At 33.2% G+C, this 21046-nt stretch overlaps 1 protein-coding gene and 1 pseudogene across 2 annotated transcripts in view; both read right to left on the bottom strand.

Annotated features, from left to right (window-relative positions):
* Positions 1–79: 79 nt before the first annotated feature.
* Positions 80–21046, bottom strand: part of LOC105339616 (ubiquitin-like modifier-activating enzyme 1) — a 127190-nt gene continuing 106223 nt past the window's right edge. Inside the window, exons 1-13 of one of the 2 annotated variants that reach the window (XM_066081988.1) lie at positions 7106–7267; positions 6124–6289; positions 5659–5855; positions 4882–4995; positions 4465–4611; positions 3492–3566; positions 3173–3362; positions 2347–2528; positions 1890–1976; positions 1329–1433; positions 1147–1230; positions 843–943; positions 81–458 (exon numbers count right to left, since the gene is read on the bottom strand). In XM_066081988.1, the coding sequence (XP_065938060.1) occupies positions 317–458; positions 843–943; positions 1147–1230; positions 1329–1433; positions 1890–1976; positions 2347–2528; positions 3173–3362; positions 3492–3566; positions 4465–4611; positions 4882–4995; positions 5659–5855; positions 6124–6250 (1551 nt within the window). In that variant the 5' untranslated portion in view covers positions 6251–6289; positions 7106–7267 and the 3' untranslated portion in view covers positions 81–316. Of the gene's footprint in view, positions 459–842; positions 944–1146; positions 1231–1328; positions 1434–1889; positions 1977–2346; positions 2529–3172; positions 3363–3491; positions 3567–4464; positions 4612–4881; positions 4996–5658; positions 5856–6123; positions 6290–7105; positions 7268–21046 lie in introns of those variants that run through there. The other variant, XM_066081987.1, reaches the window with a different exon arrangement.
* Positions 8941–13720, bottom strand: LOC105320892 (ubiquitin-like modifier-activating enzyme 1; annotated as a pseudogene).

Raw genomic sequence — 21046 nt, forward strand, 5'->3', positions numbered from 1 at the left:
TTATCATGCACACTACCAAACCTGTCTGTGTACAGCGAATACTATAGTACAGTGTAAGACAATCAAATTAATGTTTGCTTTGTTTTCCTTTAAACAAGTCCACAAGTTAATATTACATCATTGAGAAATACAAATATACAACAGTCAAAAAGAAGAAAAATCTTTGTAATTATGTTCATTGCACTTCACTGACTGTGCATCAGTCATCCGTTTGTCAGACTGTTTGTTTGTTGATAAGTCTCTCAATATGAGAATGTCCAGTGTCTGGTCACCACTCGTGGGGGTACCTATTGCAGTCTCTAGGGCAGTGTTTACATTACGACTGTGGTAGATTGTATTTAAAGTACGGAACTTCTACATCCTCTCCCTCCGTATCGTTACAGCACAGCTCCAGCACTAAAGCTTTTACGTGACTAGGAATCTTCTTCTTGGAGACTCTTTTAACTACTTCTGATAATCTGCAATTCAATACATCATTTTGATAAAAATAAGAATACATAAAAATGTACATATATGAAGAAAAAATAAAGGCGATCTTTCTACCATTGCTTGAGATATTAATGCATGTCAATTGATTCTTCTCACACAAGCCGAGAACTGTAATCTGATGAATTGAATGTTTGTTAAAATAGTTCAGTTTTCAAAACAAAAGTTCTTATACTAGTTTTGATACAAGAATACCCCCATCTACTCTGAGCTATAAAGATCCAGTTTCACCGAAATCTCTACGAGTTCATTATTATTGTCTTGAGAATATTTGTGTCTAGTTGACATTCTGCCATGAATGTTTTTACTCTTCCAAGACCTGAATAATTCAGAACACAAAAACATGATTAACTTACGGTAGTCCCAGTCGCTCCTGTCGTTTGGCGGGGGGCATGAAGAATGAATACAACATGGACACGCCCTGTGATAACATGGTGATCTCCAGCTTGTATTCTTTCTACAAAGGTATACACACATCATACATTTAATCATCAAGGTGACATCAAAGTGTCTGACCCAGAGTCACAGAGTCCAATACTATCTATTAACAGCCAACAAAATGTGTAAAGAACGCTCATTTCTGGATATATGGAATCAATTCCAGCTTTGACAGACAATCATGGGTCCATATATTTATCTAATAATAACAGACTAGTTTACCTGGAAATAATCTAAAAATTCCTGTAGCGTCATCTCTCCTTGAACTTCAAATCGGTCCCATAATGTGAAGTAAGTGTCATAATACTAAAATAATAAAGTACAAACATATACATACACATGCATTTGAGAAAGAGCACACAGAGGCATATCACAATTTTTAAAGTTCTGATTGAATTCATTACCTTGTTCTTGGGTGCTGCTATTGGTTCTGAGAAAGCAAAGAAGGGCAAGGCCAGATTTACAAATCCATTCTTGTAGCTTTCTAATTTATTATGTCCTTGTACAAGCTGTAAAAGAGAACTTTAATATTGTAAAAGTGGTAATAACCATACATCGAAAGACAAGTTTTACAACAAATGCATGCCGAAATATTTTTGATCAGGTGTGGATCCAGGATTTTTTCCAGGGGAGATGGTGGATTTACTTATTCCTTCCCCCCCCCCCCCCCCAATAAAAGAAAATTTTACTAAATAAATTTTTTACATTTAACAAAATGCTCAAAAGTTAAAGCCGGGCCCCCTCCTTTTTATTATCAAATGTTTATTTTTTATATTTAGTCTCCCTCCAGATCTGAGCATGAATATCCTTGGAATTGTGTTCCCTTGGAAAATGACACAAACCTTTCCCTAGCTAACATAGCTCAAACAAAATCAAAATGAACATGTACATGAACAATTTATGCCATAAAACATAACCTGCACTCAAAGCACGAGTGGCTATGATCCCTTCACGACCAGACATACCTTGATGAGTTCTACGGCCACTAGGCCTGTGATGAGTGCTGTGGTGGTAGCAATGGCTGGGATGATCTTTCCAGCAATCAACTTACTCTGAAACATTGAATGAAAAACAAATTAGTTTTCTTTACATTTTGTTTTAGGCTGTTGTACATATCATTCTTGATCATTTGATAAACAGCATATATCTTTCTTTAGTAAGTGGTATATAAAAATCTTAAGATCGGTCCAACCCCAAAATCCACAACAAGACCCAATCAAAACAGCCTAATGATATTTACATGTATATATAGACTTAATACATTTGTCACATACAGTTGGATTCTTACATATGCTTCAGACATTTCATAAATGTCAAGTATCTAAAGAACTGACTTACATGTACACTTTGCATTAACTGTGTGTATATATACATATGAATCAACCATATCTACTTTTAATTCATTAATTCCCCTCAGTATACCTTGTGTCGATCTGCTGGTGGAATGTCATAGTTCTCGGCTCTCAAATTGGAAGCAGCCACGATAAAGTCCATGTGGAAATTAGTATCATCATCTTTCTCAAACTCGATAGGAACTAATTTCATGGCCTTTACTTTCTCCACAGGGGGCAAGTCCTTTTGTAGATTTTCCACAGCATCAACATCTGCATTTGGAAAAATAATTATACAATTTCTCCAAGCCTCTTTAAAATTCATGAAAAAGTATCCCTTCTATAGTAAGCAAATGTGAAAAATTTGACCATTAACTAGATGAATGATCTTAAATTCGACCATTCATCTTTGAACTTGATGTTCAATTTAAGACCTGGTTTGTTAATGTTTTTTTTCAAAAGCATGCAAAGAGGAGATTTTAAAAAAATACACCCTTTTCTTTCATCTCTGGGGGCATTAATGTGAAAAGATGTTGTCCATTATGTACAGTAAAACACAGTTATAACGAAGCACCAGGGACGGGCAATTTTGCTTCGTTATAAGCGTAATTCGACATATCCGACAAGTTAACAACATGTAATAGAGTCGCGGGGAGTGAAAATCACTTCGCTGTAAGTCTCAATTCATTATAAGTGTGTTCGCTATAACTGTGTTTTACTGTATTTGGGTTAAAATGACTGATATAAATCTATTTCATCATAGAAACACAAGATCAAATCATTTTAAGCAATATCTTTTTTCTTTAAATTCCCAAAATACAGGCATGTTCGTGTTAACGTGGGGAAAAAATATAAAAAAAAATCCTTTATCTATCACAAGGAGTTTGCAACACACACAACAGATTTTGTCAACAAACCTAGGTTTCCTTGGTTTCTTTCCATTTCAGCATCAGTCACTTCAATCTTTATCCCTGACCTAGGTTTAAACTCGGGAACTTTGACCTTTGACACCATATCACAGATAGCCTTTGGATCCCGAACTTGTTTGATGCCATACATTTGAGCCCTGAGATTAGCTACAGACATAACATAGTCGAAATGGGTGGTCTGCAATAAAGAGGACAAAATAAGACAAAGATTATTTCCTGCAGAGAATCGAATTGCAGGGTAAACATTACTGACAATTCAATTAAGATACAAAATAATAGTTAGAGGAAGATCACAGACTGAACTTACATTATTTACATCAAACTCCAGTGGATGCGGACATCTTTTTGGACCAGACCAAAATGGAGCTCCGGAACTTGTGACCTGATCAAAAAAATCAACCAAACACAAGTTATTCTACCTTTCTATTATTTATGACAAAACTCTTAACACTATTCTATTAAGTTTGTAGAGGATTTGATAATAAATAAAATAACCATACATCATTATGTACTATACTTAATTTGTTTATTTTAGCTCTTAAAATTCACACAAAGCTTTCCTGTTATTAACATCAAGGTTACACAAACGCTCTCTAATGCCATTTCCACATGACATATCCTTAAGGTCAGACGACACGTTGCTCAATTTTAGATAACTTTTTCTAGGAATTTGTTAATGGTTTACAACTACTTTGACAAGCTTTCTTGCAAAAATTTAGGGTACCTTACCAGGCATTTCTGCAAAATACTAGAGTATGCATTTTTCTATATAATCTTCTTTAAAATACACTTGAATTGCTGATATAAGAATAAATACATCTACAGCACAGCAAAATTCACTATAATAGAACTATATCTCCGCCGGGGCGGGGCTTTGAACTCACGACCTTTAGAACCAGCTTCTGGCAGTGAGCGTCCACGGTTCTAACCACTCGACCATCTGGACATATAACCAATTATTCATAAATTTTGATCGTTTTTAAAGTAATTATAAAATAAATTTTTTTATTGGAACTTTTTATTACGAGGAGATACAAAAAAGATTCTCGAGGAACGTGTCGTCTGACCTTAAGATGACAATTTCAGGAACTTTTCTGTCCCCCTCCCATTCTTCAATTATGCTAATTTTTCCTAAGTTTTATTATGAAGGATTGTTATGCAATTTGGTTTCCATCAGATTATAAGCTGACAATGGATTCTCATAAGTGTACATGTACATGCATAAAGACAATTCAATAAAAAGAAATAGCTGTGTATAAATCACTATCAACAACACAGACCTGATCAGGAGGGAAGTTGAACAGAAGCTGACGAATGTTGTTATTATAGTTCTCCTGGAACAGATTCCTGGCAAAAGTCACGCAGTCCTGGAAACTGGTTGGTCTCTCGTCAACGATGGCCTTCTTAATTCCTTGTAGTGTCTCCACCTATATGTACACAAGGCAAACCAAACGTTAATCACACAAAAAATACTACTATATTGGATATTTATTACAACATGGAGAAATTTCATTATGAATAGGGCGATTGATACCCTTTATGGAAGAAAAAAGGGCACAAATTCTTCAATGTATCCCCATTTTCTGTTGGAAGAAACTGAGATTATTTGCATATTCATGCAACATTGGCTTGTGCACATGAAGATAATTTTAATGTTCAATGGACGAAAATCACAAATGCCCCTGGTTTTGACTTACTGGCTGTGTGCCTGGGAGTTTGGCAGTCCTCTCCAGGAATTTAGGATCTGTGGCATATTGAAGGGCGCCCTCTACTGGCTGGATGAACAGTCCCTCAAATTGGTCTCTGGCCCACTGCAAAAACACAAATTATACAATATTAAAGGGATAATATATCTAAGAGTTTAACTAATAGGGCAGCAATTAAGCCATATTCTATGGAAATTTTTAGTCAAGTATAGATTGGCCTAATTTGGTATATTGGTGTATATTATCCTGATGTGGTTCCCAACTTGAGTGACATCATCATTGCGAGTACTGTATGTACACTGCATTGAAAATATGTAATTACTGTTATTGTGAATTGACTCACAGAATTAATTGAAAGACCTTGTTTGAATAGCATTGCATTAGCAGCGGAACAATTTGTAGATTTTTGCATGTTTAGAAGGTTTTGATCTTTCACAACTTCATGCTTCAAAATATCAAATTTGTACATGCATTGTGGTAAATACACACATGAACATTCACTCTTTTAAAAAAAAAATTATTACAAAAATAATGTAGTTTCAATGACATTGAGGAGCTTCATCAAGTTACAAAATAAAAAATAACCTTTTTAGTCTCATTTTCTCATAATTTTAGCACAACAAATTTGTTTTCTTCTAAAAAATCTAATATTTATAGGTTTTTCCTTTTATCAAGTTCTCTCAACCTTGAACTTAGCACTCTACACACAATCCTTAGACTTCCAACAGAAACTTGACAGGTCTGGGGATCTCTACAGGAATTCCCTACCTGTAGTGTGTGTTCGATGGCGTTGGGGAAGTTCTTGAGGGTACAGATAGGAATGGATTTCTCGGGAGGGTCCTGTGAGGAGGAGTAAGACTCGGTCAGTTTGGGAATGACCACCTGTACGTTGCCCTTGGTGCCCAGGGTCCCTGATTCCAGCAGGGGCTTGTTGTAATACACACCTCTCCTGTCCATGTACAATCCTGGGCAATAAAACAAGCCCATATTGATTATTATTCAATAGAACATACTATACTAAATTATGCAGTTTTTTGTACATGTTTATAAGCATTTTAATAAGCATTTTAATATTTTTTTCATATATACATGTACTGTTGATGCATGAATATTAAATCAACTGAATTTTTTTTAAATTCTTATATCAACGGTGTTTGCTGAAATATCATAGTACCATTTCAGTTCTTTGTATACAATTTTGTTTTTAAAAAAAATTTTAAAAAAGAAACTCACTTGCATCCACATTGTCGAGGGCATTAGCCACACCATCCAGCTTCTCAAAGAAATCGTCAGTGTAGATGTTCTCTGTATCGGGCCCCACCCTGTTTTCCTGGGAGGTGATGTTTATGTAGGGATTCATGTGTTTGGCAGCACAGGCTGCTGTTGAGGATTTAGGTTTCTAAAACAAAATTTAGTGGATATATAAAAGTATAATGAGCAATCTAATAGTAATACATCTCCTGTTGATATGGGCCTCAGGGGCTGACAAATCCGATTGCCCGACGCCCGGGGCAAGTACTTTTTCTGATCGGACAAGTAAAAAATCGGTAGGGACTTGCCCGTGGGCAAGTGACTTTTTAAATTTTCGCATATGTACTGAAAATGAAAGTACCGTATTTTGCTGAATATGATACACACTTTTATCTAGAAAAATTTTTTACGATCTAAGGGTGCTTAAATTATACACCACAATAGGATTTTGACAGGTTTTTTCCCAGGTGCGGTACAATGAGGGTACTCTATATGCAATATTTTGCCAAAAAAATGACTAAGTTCAAAAGCTGGTATTTTTTCGATAAATTATCAGAAATCAAAATCCCAGCAATATGCACACCTCTGATATATGTACAACTGTTCTGCAAAAGAACAACTTCCTATCTTGAGAACTGTAGGAGGAGTTATCCGTACAATGAGGGAACCCTATATTCATACTGAAAACAAACTTGAATGAAATTATCAGTAATAATTTTAAGTAGATATTTACTATAGTATAATACAAATGTATTGATTTATTAATACTATTGAAAAAAATAGATCAATATGTTGGGGTGGGGGTTGATATTGAATGTTGGTGGGGGTGGGGGTGTTTGTCTTTAGGCTGTACAGATGTGTTGTGCATGAAGATGTAGTTATTGTTGCCTATCTGTTCTCTCTCTCTCTCTCTCTCTCTCTCTCTCTCTCTCTCTCTCTCTGAGCAGGTATATAATATACTGACCTGTACGTCCCAGGGCCTAAACAGGAACTATCTGTTAAGGTTGGACTTCTCAATGATGTCCATGTCTGTCACATATATATGTCCATTCTCTCCTGCAGACAGACCCATCAAGGCCCAGTTCTTTAACATTTCACATCCAATGGCACCAGCTCCCACCTACAAAACAATTCTAACATTACTACTCTTCAAATATCTTCATTCAAGCACTTCGAATACTTCATGTGTAAAAATCTTTCACAAAGTTACCAGTCTTATTATAAACTGTTTCCACATTGCTCAAAGACGTAACAATTGTAAATATACATTTACAATGTTTGCATTATATCAATAACTTTCATCATATCATCCAATTACTGGAATCTGTTATTCAAAAGAAATCAACAGCACTTACCAAAAAAAATTTGAGGTTTCCCATCTTCTCCTGGAAATCTGACCCAAATACAGCTACCTGTCCATCATATCGACTATTGGTCTGAAAGTCAAATTTTTTTTTTATTAAAAATAAACATAAATATGTCACTGGATAATAAATGCAGGTGGCTCTTTTGCATTTTTGAGCAAAATGAGTCAGTTAAACTATTTTCTATATTTTCTATATAATAGTTTAGGTAATTCTGAGTTACATGAGTGTCACTATTTACACGGTGTGCTAAATGGTTTACAGTAACTTACTGGTTTACACTTACTGTTAGAACTCACTGGTTTACATTACTAGTTACTGTTTTACAGTTACTCTCTAATTTACTAGTTACTACATGTAATATTTGGTCTATGGTTATGACAGTTACATACTGGTTTACAAATTACTACAGTACCGATCAGACCCAACCTAACAGAAGGTACAGTACCGATCAGACCCAACCTAACACCAGAGTAAACCCCAACTAAACCCTGGGTTTACTTTCGGGGTTTACTCTGGGTTTACTACAGTGGACCCAGAGTAAACCCAGAGTGGAAACAGATAGTAAACCCTGATCAGAAGCATACCCTGAAATTAGACGTTACATGTGTATTTGGAATATACAAGAGGCAAGAATTACAGTTAGATGGCTAGTTAAATGAAGGGTCTGCTTCACACTTCAGTGCTACAGTTGACCCAAAAAGCAAATTCAGAGTAAACCCAAAGTAAGCCCTGAAAGTAAAACCAAGGTTTAGTTGGGATTTACTCTGGTGTTAGGATGGGTGTGATCGGTAATGTACAAGTACTCAATGATTTACAGTTACAACAGTTACCTACTGGTGTACTAGTTACTACAAGTACTCAATGATTTACAGTTACAACAGTTACTTACTGGTTTACTAGTTACTACAGGTACTCAATGATTTACGGTTACAACAGTTACTTACTGGTTTACTAGTTACAACTACTCAATGATTTACCGTTACTTACTGGTTTACTAGTTACTACAAGTACTCAATGATTAACGGTTACAACAGTTACTTACTGGTTTACTAGTTACTACAAGTACTCAATGATTTACAGTTACAACAGTTACTTACTGATTTACTAGTTACTACAAGTACTCAATGATTTACAGTTACAACAGTTACTTACTGGTTTACTAGTTACTACAAGTACTCAATGATTTACAGTTACAACAGTTACTTACTGGTTTACAGTTTTCCTCTGTCAGAGAGGTGTCCATGTCTTCTGGTAAACACTCCAGAGCATCAAAGTACATATGGGGTTCCATATATTTATATCTCCTCCATTATGCGCTCAATTTATTATTTTTTCAATATATTAAACTAATTCTTGATTCATGTAAAATAATTTAAACAGAACATAGCTCCAATCAAATGCATATTAACAAGATGAAAAAAAGTTTTAATCCTCATATGACATTTGACCTAACCTTCATGACCTCCTGAGCTGCCACCCCTCCCATAATGGCTGCCAATGGACACAAGTCTCCACGGCAGGTGTAAGCCATCTCTCTCATTACATTCTCGTCCAGCTCATCCGCTTTAGCTGGTGACTTCTCATTCAAGGCTTTCACAACTTTAAGGAATTCATCAGCATCAGCCTTAAAAAGAAGAGAGAATAAAGCTTCAAAATCAAAATTTTACTGATTCTGTTCTATGAACAACAATCAAAATTTTTTTTAGTTTTGATTACTCACCCCCCCCCCCCCCCCCCCCAAAAAAAAAAAATTGGGACTTTGAAAGTTTTAAGTTATTGTTTCTTAAAGAAAAAATTGGAATTTGGAAGTATAAAAGTATTGTTTCTATGAATATAATTGAAACTGACCTTGCATCGACTACGAGGCAGCTGTCCTTTCTGTTTCTGGAATTCATACAGAGCCTGGAAACCAATGTGTAACTGACCAGGGCGGTCAAACTTAGCAAAGTCTGTCATGAGGAACTCGGGGGCATCCATAGCAGCCTTGATGGATTTCTGAAAGCACAAAGAAATAAAAATCAGTAATGAGTTGTAAGGAAGACAATTTTTTTTTTAATTAAATTCCTTAGTTACAACAATGAACCCTTCTTTTGAAACAACATTAAAAAAAAAATCATTAGGAAAAAGCTGGAAGAAAATAAACTGAAACATTATACAGTTGTATAAACTTACAAAGTGAATTGTTTTATGCGTCTTGACTTAATTGAGAAACAACTCCCCCTCATTCATAGTTGGAAAATTTTCTTGTATCTCCAATGCTAAACGTGTACGGTCCTGCAATTAACAAAGCATTTATCAGATAACAACAACAACAAAAACACAACAAAACTTTTCTTTAATACGTACATGTACATGTATCTTCAAATATTAAATTGGTACAGTCCAAAGGTAAATCAAAAACTGTTCTTTTCAACATACACGTGTACATATAGGTGAAGTAGGAAATTCATATATTCTGCAGTAAATTGATTCAAATGTTCCAAAGCAAATAGACTGAGGGAGAATTACCTAACACTTTGATTTTGATTGGTTTACACCCATTGAGCTCAGTCATTCCCTGTACTTCACTGAAAGTGACGTGATCACCTTCCTCGTATCCATGGCGGGCCACGTCCAAACAAGTGACCACGCCCTCTTTATCCTAAAAATAGATCAAATTGTTCAGCCCGCATCTTTTGAACACTTTTGTATATTTATTTTTTTTCATCTTTACATAATAGAGTGCTGTGAATATAATTTTTTTTATTTCATTCTCCACAGACACCATGAGAAAAAAATTTCAAGTTTGAATAAGGAACAATCAATTTTAACTTAAATTATTTTTAACTTATTTAGTGTTTCACATTCACCCTGATCAGAATGTCTTTTACTGTATGTCAAACCCTGCACCACCAGCTAGGAATAGGGTCTTTTTTTAATCTGTCTGGGTCTGCCTTACCTTAGTGATGGATGCCACCATGTTTGTGATTGGCTCCTCCCCATCCACATCATTCACCACAAAATTATCTCCAAAGTCGCAAAACAGCTCCCTGCCAAAAATCAAAACCCCCACATTAACATTACTATAACCCGACAATGAGCCTCAGTCCTAGTTTCTATAGCGACTATGACTGATAAGGAACAACCAACAAGGAGCTTCATACACCAATGGTATTCATTCTTTGCCTGAATTTTTATCACATACAGAATGCCTTTTTAAAATCATGGAAATTTTTATTATGGAAAACCTGACAATTCGGTTGGAAGCTTGCAAAAAATAAGGTTAACCCTCATAAATAAGGCAAACCATTTCATTCAATAAACGAATATCAGTTTAAGTCCAACAAAATTAAAACTTACGCAAACAGTCCTCTGGAATCAACAGAATAGATTTAATGTTGTTCTTGTGGCAGATCTCTCCAATTCGGATTTTCTACTCCAAATTTGAGTTAGTCAGGACAACAACCTACAAATGAAATCATAAAGACTAGTAAATTATTTCAAGCTAAAAATAATTGAGTAAGTAAAATATATCCTCAATTCACATCTTAATAAAAACAATTAAGAAATTCAAAGAAATTTTACGGAAAATGGTTTCTAAATCAGCATTTAAATAAAAACTAGAAGGTACTCTGAGCAAGCTCACAATTGATACCCCCTGCTAAGAAAAAAAATCATAACGCGTGTATTTTTGCTATAATAGAAAATATTGGATGAATCTATTTCACTGTCCATTTTCTATAAATAACAACTGCTCTATTTTTTAAAACTGTTATTGCTAATAGGAGTAAACAAACCAATTTCTGTCCTTTAATTCCATTTTAATTTAAGTTAACTGTTGATGCATGAGGACAGTTGCATCCTTCAGTTAACAACCATGACTCGAATAAAACGAAATCCACATGTCAAGTATTCTCTTTTGAGAAGTGGACAGGCATAGCCTGCAAGTAATCTATTATTTTACACTCGCAACAATAAAATCTGAAAACAAAAAAACATTTATTGTGGAACACATGTGGAAAGTTTGACTGAATTCTGTAGCTACATCAAAAAGTTATGAGCGATTATTAAAACCATGATGCTCGCGGTGGCCTCTGATTTATGAAAATATGTTTAAAGTTATACTGTATGCAATTTCACGGCGTGTTAATTTTGAATGATTTTCTTGGTTCTAGTTTGTGCAAATATACATGTCTATTCACAAGACATAGCAAACTTGTTTATATCATGACCACCAGAGAATATATACATGTACAAGTTTAGGAAACCCTGCCTTTTGGGGAAGGGGTTGAAAAACTGCCGTTATATTATTCAATTTTAAAGAATTGGCGTGCATTTTCATATAAATTAGCATTGTCAGGTTCTAGTAAAACTAATGCGGGTGCTGAATCATAGCTAAATTCATACTTCACTTTAATATTGGTGTTTTAGGGGCATAATTTTATAGATTCTGTATACCATACAAGCGTCTAAATAACTCATTTTACACAAAATTCGTATTACCGTACATAAAAGCTTTTTTGGTTTACGACGATAAAACCAACTTTCTGGATAAGCTGCTGTATATTTTTGGGGCAGTTTGGACGGTCCGATGCACTATAATCAGGTCGCTGTTTGATGTTCTACGAAATTTCAGAGGAAATCTGGGCTAATTTTGTATGTGCCATTGATAGCAAAATAAGAGAGGTGCCAGCCACAAAGGCTCATTGTTGGTGATTTCTAATCTACACACATCGATAGAACGCCAAAACAACTCCACTTTATGACTTAAAACACATCATAACAATTTTCCTTCATCCACTTCTCTTCGCAAGCCAAATAATCTGATTAAAATATCAGCTGTTCTGATACATAATAACATATATTAAGTGAATGTCAAAAATAAAGTCAATAAATGAAAAAAAAATGAATGACTAAATATATAAATAAATGAATAAATTAATAAGTATAATAGAGCAGTTAATAAACTATAATTTATATATATATATATATATATATATATATATATATATATATATATATATATATATATATATATATATATACACACAAATATTTGATTACATACAATAAGTTAATGTCAAGAAATAAAGTTTATGAAAGTTTATTTCTTGAGGTACTACTGATGGAAATACGGGGAAATACTATCTCATATTCTTCATATATCAAAAAAGAAAAAGACCAAAAAGAAAAAACACTACTGCAAGAAATTGAGGATTTAGAATCAGATGCTTTCATTGATTTAAATAAATTAAATGAAAAAAAAAAGGAACTCGAGAGTATTAGAAAAGAAAAGTTACTAGGCCACATGATAAGGTCCCGAGCTCGCTGGATAGAAGAGGGTGAAAAACCATCAAAATATTTCTGTAATTTAGAATCTAGGAATTATTTAAATAAAACAATAAAAAAAATTGAATTAGAGGGTACTGGCACTATATATGAACAAACAGAAATTTTAGATGAAGTTAAGATATATTATGAAACTCTGTATAAAAGTGCAGATTCAAGTTTAGTTAATATAAATTTAGAAGAAATGTTCTTGAATTCTAATAATCCTAAAATGGATACAAATACGTCCAAAGGTCTGGAGAAAGACATTGAGGAAAGAGAAGTTCTTAACGTATTAAAGCACATGAAGAATAATAAGTCCCCTGGTAGTGATGGGTATACCGCAGAATTTTTCAAGTTTTTTTGGAGTGATATTAGAAATTATGTTGTTAGAGCTATTAACTGTATTTTTCTTAAAAAAGAGCTTCCTATCTCTCAAAGACTTGGAATAATTTCATGTTTGCCAAAAGGGGACAAACCAAGACAGTTTCTAAAGAACTGGCGACCAATAACCCTTTTAAATGTTCTCTACAAAATCATATCTGGTTGCCTAAGCTTTAGAATCAAACAAGTTTTGGACATTATTATTTCAAATACACAATCTGGTTTCATAAAAGGTAGATACATAGGGGAAAATACTCGCTTTGTTTATGATCTGATGTCGTACACAGAGATACATGAAATTCCAGGGCTTTTGGTCCTCATTGATTTCGAAAAAGCCTTTGACTCTATGTCATGGTCATTTATTTATAAAGTTTTAAGTTATTTTGGGTTTGGAGAATATATTATCCAGTGGATAAAAATTTTAAACACAAATTTCCGTGCCTGCATTTTACAAAGTGGGTTTTTATCAGAACAATTTGACATACAAAGGGGTTGTAGACAAGGAGATCCTGTTGCTCCATATTTATTCATTATATGTGCAGAAATCCTTTCAATTCTTATAAAGCAAAACAATGATATTAAGGGCATTTTTGTTCATAATAAAGAACATATAATATCACAGTATGCAGACGACACTTTGTTAGCCCTTGATGGTTCACCAAAATCCTTGTTCGAAGCATTAGAAACTATAGATTTTTACTCCAGCTTTTCAGGACTTAAAATTAATACATCTAAGACAAAAATTGTGTGGATTGGTTCAAAAAAATTCTCTGATCAAGTGTTTCATCATACCAGATGGAAATTAGACTGGGGATCTACATCTTTTAATTTATTAGGTTTCCAATTTTCCGTTGAACTTTCTGAAATTGTTGATATTAATTTTGGTAATCAGATTCCAAAAATCATTGCACTTATGGAACAATGGAAAAGAAGAATTCTTACTCCAATTGGTCGTGTCACTGTCATTAAGAGTTTGTTAATTCCAAAACTAAATCATTTATTTATATCGCTTCCTACTCCCAAAAAGGAGATTGTAGCATTTATATGCAAAGCCTTTTTTGAGTTTCTATGGAAATCCAAAACAGACAAAGTTAAAAGGTCTCTTATAACACAAGACTACTTGTCAGGTGGTATGAAAATGGTAGATGTTAGAAGTTTTATTACATCACTTAAATGTACATGGATTAAAAGGTTAACTTGCTCACATAAACCATGGATGGATATTTTCTATGCTCTCAATGGAGATGATATTTTACAGAAATTGTATGATTTTGGAGATAGTTTTGTGTTTGATTGTTTGTTAAAAGAAAATAACGCCTTTTGGAAAGATGTTTTGATTGCTTGGTCATGTTATATGAAATCTTTTACTTACTCTCCGCACTTTAAAAACAAATTTCATTATATTCCAGTGTGGTATAACTCTAATATAAAAGTTAACAACAAACCAGTTTTTTTTAAATCCTGGTACGAAAAGGGAATAAAGGTTGTGCAAGATTTTTTTGATGATGATTGTAATCTTTTAGACTTTGGAGTTCTTAAAAACACATACAATCTATCTGATAGTTGTGTGATGCAATACAATAGCATTGTTACAGCTATTTCAAAATATTTGAAATCATTGTTAATAGATAGGTCTTCTTTCAAAAGACTTCCTAATCCATATGTACCTTTATTTTTTGAACCTCTCATATCTTCTGAAAAATGCTCAAAAATCTTTTATAATTTCTTGAATAAAAATGAGGCTATTCCAACCTCAATCAGCAAGTGGGAGGCAGAGCTTAGGCCATATGGAGTAGACACAATATCAGTGCAAGATGTTTTTAAAATTTGTTATAAAACCACTAGTGATTCTTCTGCCCAGTGGTTACAATTTCGAATCTTACATAGAATTGTTCCTGTTGGAAAATACCTTAAGAAAATTAACATTAAAACTTCTGATTGTTGTGGTTTTTGTATGGAAAATGTTGAAACAATAATACATGTTTTCATTGCTTGTGATAAAGTACAAACGCTCTGGAGTGATTTAAGTCTTCATATATACAGAAAAACCTCTGAAAGAGTTGGTTTCAATGTTTCGAATGTTATTCTCGGTGATCTACCATTGTCAAACAATAACAGGGTTATAAACTTCATAATTCTATATGTTAAACAATATATTTTTATATCCTTAATGCAAAAAAAAATGCCAAATTTTCTTGGATTACTCAGTCATTTAAGAATAAAATACCATGTAGAAAGATATGCTGCTATCCAAAATCAAAAGCTGCGCAATTTTGAAAAATTGTGGCTTACATGGAAAAACATTTTAGATTAGTTTATGATATTATGATTATTACTATTCGTATTATTATTTGTTATTTATTTTTTGGTTTTTTATTTTTTTTGGTTTTTTCTCTTTTTTTGGAAGCAAAGTAACCATTTACCACTAATATTGAAAAATGTATGTAATTATACTTGTGTGTGAGTGAGTATTGCATGTGTATAAAATTTATAAAAACTGAATTTAATAATGTCAACATTAGTACTAGTATGTATGGAACAAAAACAATAAATTATAAAAAAAAAAAAAAGAAATAAAGTCAATAAATAAACAATCAAATGAATGAATAAATAAATATATAAGTTAATTACTTAATTAATTAATTAATACAAAGAAGTTAAAGTTAATGACACGCCTCATTAACGGAAGAAATTTTTAGAGACATGGTGCGGTAGTAGGTTGTTGACAAATCTCTTACTACTGGTAACTTAAAATTAAGGAGTTGAAAGGCCCACGCATCACCGTAGTCCAAGGTAACACTCGTTTTCTCGTCCAGTGTATGGTTAAGAACAGTTTTTTGTCTGTAAGGCCGCTGAGTTCCCAACAAAGATAAATGTTGAAAAAGTGTGAGATGTCTGTCCATCAATTATTGCTAATCGAGCAAGTCCCTGTACAGGAGCAAGTAATGTGAGCAGCGTCGTGTCACCTGTCTTGATGACAGGTAGTGATATTTACCTTTGTCTGTTATACCATGTTTCGAGGGATCATTTTTAAAAAATTAATATTATTAATAAAAGTTTTCTTTATATATCAAAGTTTTCTCTTTGAATATATATATATACACATACAAAGGGTGAGGATATTGTGTATTGGAAAGATGAGGGACTGGAGGGGATAAACTAGGATTACGATTTTATATTGGCAATTAAATGAGAGAGAGAGAGAGAGAGAGAGAGAGAGAGAGAGAGAGAGATGTCATTTCAATATTCAATAAATAATTATCATAATGCACCAAAGAAATCAAGATAACAGTTAAATTAAATGCCTGCATAATGCAGATTTTCCGGTGTAATGTAGAATAATGACCCCACGGTCATTATTCTATGCAGAAAAATTACCCCCAGGTCATTATTCTACGTAGAAAAATTACCCTTTTGCCTGAAGCATAAGTCTAGTGTCATTTTCATAAAAATGAGCACAGTCTCTAGCTACATGAAGAAAAGTGACCTCTGTAGAATAATGACCCCCTTATAGATTAAAGTTTTTCAGTATATTTTTTTAAATTATTTATGAGATAGTTTTTACAATATTGTAATTTTTACTGCAGTTTACAGAAAGTAACAGAAATTATAATTAATATAAAACAGGCATTGTGCTAATTTACAATTCTTAGCTGATATATTCACTTTAGACACTCTACAGAACCATGACTTCAAATTTGGAAAAATTCAATGCATAATTATGGATTTTGCAGCATTGATACACATGCATGAAATCTGAAGAAACAGTCCAGTCATAATTTACCTAAACAACATATAGCTCATTGGCACACTATGTTTCTCAAATAGCATAAATTAAGGAAACTTTAATCTCAAGGATTAAAATACATGTAAAACGTAAACATTCAATATTTTAACAAATTTATTTTGTTCATATTTTTATGAAAAAGCTCAATTATATCTGATTTTATAAAAAAAATTGTCATAAAAATCGCAAGTTTTTCTTTAATTACAAAAAAGAATTGTTTTTAAATACCACAAAAAAGGTAAAATAGAAAAGTATAGGAATTTCCCTATCCATTAAGGTATTACATGTAGGTATTGGTTTATAAAAATTAAAGTTATATATGACTCTATAATGTGAGGCCCTCAATTCAGTTTTTGCTCCATTTTGATGCTAGCTTGAGATTACCTCACCTAAAGTCTGTCCCAAGATATTTATGCTGCACATTTGGACGATTTTTAATAAAAATACACTTACCTGTGAATGAAGTGCAATTGAAATAGTTGAAAGGGATATTTTCCAAGATAATTTCATTGACACATTATCATCTTTCACTCGGAAAAATTGACATGAACGAAAACAGATTCCTTACGGAGATTTATAATGGGGAATGTTTACATCTTTTCTCCATTCGGAATACACTCGGAATACATCGCGCAATATTTCAACGTTATCATCCGGGCTTGCTGCAATGCAAAATCTCCGTAGATATCACATTTTTTAGCATTGTATTGAAACCTGATAAGCTAACAGGGGCGTTTTGACTGAGAAATCTTGGAAATTTTTCATACTTTTGAATGAACATCATTTGAATCCTGAGGTATTTATAAATATCAAACAATTAAGCCAAACGTGAATCCAAAATATCTTGGGACAGAGTATATATGACATTATACATGTAGTGATGAGTTGTTTTTACTCACATAAGTGTAATATTTGCTGAACTTTTATTTAAGCCTAATTTCGGAACAAATGCACAATGATTTAATTCATTAAATATGTGTCATAGGGAAAAGAAACTTGCTTATAAGGAGTTTTTCTTTTTACTCTTGTATATTGTTACCATGGTAACAAATTTAACAAAATATATTAAAAGATATATCCTGCGGAAGAGAGTTCAAAATCCAGAAGAACAAAAAATACCCACTAAGTCTGTGAAATATGTATAATCAATTAAAGTTTCTCAGTATCTAATACTCTAAATTATCTGCATGTAAAATACTGGCCAGGGTATAAGTTTTTACAGGTTCCTTCCTTTCAACTTGGACAATGTAGTTACAAAAATGAATTTTAATTACATCAACTTGTGTGACTCATTGTTGTGTTTTATTTTTTGAAGATTTGTTCCATTTCAATTAACATGTTATCTAAAATGAAATGTTTTGAATTTAATTCTACATGTATCAAACACTATCCCCAACATTTGCAATTCCATGTCAAAAGCAGCCATACATGTATGTTTAAAACTGAGAGAGAGAGAGAGAGAGAGAGAGAGAGAGAGAGAGAGAGAGAGAGAGAGAGAGAGAGAGAGAGAACAGATAGGCAACAATAACTACATCTTCATGCACAACACATCTGTACAGCCTAAAGACAACCCCCACCCCACCAACATTCAATAACAACCCCACCCCAACATATTGATCTATTTTTTCAATAGACTAAGTATTAATAAATCAATATTATACTATAATAAATATCTACTTAAAATAATTACTGATAATTTCATTCAATTTTTATTATGATAAACAAAGATAGGTTTTGTGGATTAAGTATTAACCAACATGGTAGGCTTCTACATGTTAAAGAGTGCATACCTACATCTTCGGTATATAGTCATGTCACATGCATGACAAATTAATTTACTCAAATTTAATGCAAATCTATCATCATAAATATAGAATTGGAACCTACCGAACACTTATACAATTCCCTTACGATGCAAACTAATCTTGGATAGCTGGAAACTACTAGTATTTTTTCCTCACCGGAAACTTTCTACTTCTCTACTTTCACTTTTGCTCGGTTGAAATGATCGCACTAAAAACCCGAAGTGATATTTGGTCTCAAAATTTATAAAAATGTCTTCTAAACTCATATATAATTAGAAACACACATGCATCTTCATTGTTTTAATGTAAAAACTCAAAACAATTTACATTCAAGTTAAAATCACTATTTCTTTAATTTAAATTTTTTTTTTAATCCCGGAAGGGGGGGGGGTGTTGTGATGGATATTTTCCTAGAAGATGTGTTATTAAGATGATTAAACTTGTTGAACTTGTTGGAAATTTAGTTTTTTCACATAAATGAGAAGATTTACAAAAGAAAAATGCACGTTTATCATAACCCCCACGACATATAGGCTGACCCCGCAAGGGACATACTTTGCAGAATATAAAACCAACATGTACAAGGATTTTACTGTGTTATTATCACGAAGCCGATAACGGGTACAGTAAATCGTAATCTAACAGATTGATAAATAAGGAGTTTACCATCTAAAGTATGTCAAGTTTTATTCAAATATATCAAGAAATAAGGAAACACGAAAGGAAAACGTAAAATTATACCCGATAACTGGTACAGTGCCAGTATACAGTGATTTATTTACAATTTCAGTGTTTATAACTTTAAAATCAGTTGAACAGAGTGAAAATTCAAGTAATTTCAAAGTCGTATCTTGGATACGGGGTAACCAATTTCTATTCTTGTTTACAGCGGGGTCATTTTTTACGGGAGTCATTTCTCTTCGTGTTTAACATGAAGAAAAATAACCCCATGGTCATTTTTCTTCAGAACAATACAATTATTCCTCAGCAAGGGGGGGTCATTATTCTACGTCAAAAAATGATCCTCGGTCATTATTCTACGGGGGTCATTATTCTTCATTACACCGGCCGAGAAGGGGGGTGGGGGCACACGCCATGCAAATTGTTGAACATAAAATCATTGTAAATAAAGTTTATGTTTTATCATTTCTTCGGAGACGACACTATTTCAAAGATTGTGTAATCCATCCCATAGAAACGTAAAGCTTGGGAAACTACCGGAACTACATGTAGGTTATAGAGGCAAGGAACTCCGCAACACACGGGGCTCGGTTTCGAGCTTAAATCCCTCATCGGCAACATTTTTATTTCTTCCAGTAATTCCCACTCTTTAATTTTCCCCTTCATATTCGTTTTTAGAAATAACGCAAAATTTATAATCCGTCAACAATATTTTACATTTGATAAATGAAAACAAAAATATTATTCCTTTTGTATCGTATATTTAGGTTTTGATAGTGTACAGTATGTAAACTGTACTGTGTATAAATGTTCAGATCCCAAACAGATAAACATTGCGCACAGTGTCTCCGCACGTCATGTACAAGAGGATCTTTGTTGTTTCAAGGTATGGAACAGACCGTAAAAAAAGTACAGAGCAAGATGTGGAGGGAACAGGTGTTAATCAGGTATTTTTTAAAACAATTAAGATTATTCGAATATTTTAATTTTTTACTAACTTTATGATTTTATGATTAAAAGAACATATATAGTGTAACAATGTTATAGTAACTACTAGAGTCAAAATTACGAAATTACCCCACTATCGATCATATATCAGTACATATACAAATAAAATACGCAATTTCAATTAATCTAATTCACAGTTTGATGCAAAAAAAAAAAAAAAGAAAAAGAAAGAAAGAATGATTTTGCTGTCAAGATTATTTTCCTTTATGTAAAAATCCAGTTTCTTTTTTGCATCGCGAGTGTCATATAGAGTAGCGGTCCTTGAAAAGGTATGTGAAACAGTTAATTCTAGAATAGGTGGACGTCGCGTATATTTTTGAAACTGTCATTGAAATTTTTAAGGCTAGCTGCTTTACACTGCATGAATTCTCTCTTAACGCTGCCGTATTCGGATAGATAAAAAAATAGACAAAATAGATTCGAGCTCGGTCAATATAATGATACAATTTTATCATTTCAAATTAATTTATAATATAAATGCAAAAAGTCAGTCTGCAATATAATGTAGTAATGGTGGTGGTGGCGGTGGTGAGTGTGTGTGTGTGTGTGGGGGGGGGGGGGGGTTA

This window comes from Magallana gigas, chromosome 4, assembly GCF_963853765.1.
Source record: "Magallana gigas chromosome 4, xbMagGiga1.1, whole genome shotgun sequence".
NCBI lineage: Eukaryota > Metazoa > Mollusca > Bivalvia > Ostreida > Ostreidae > Magallana > Magallana gigas.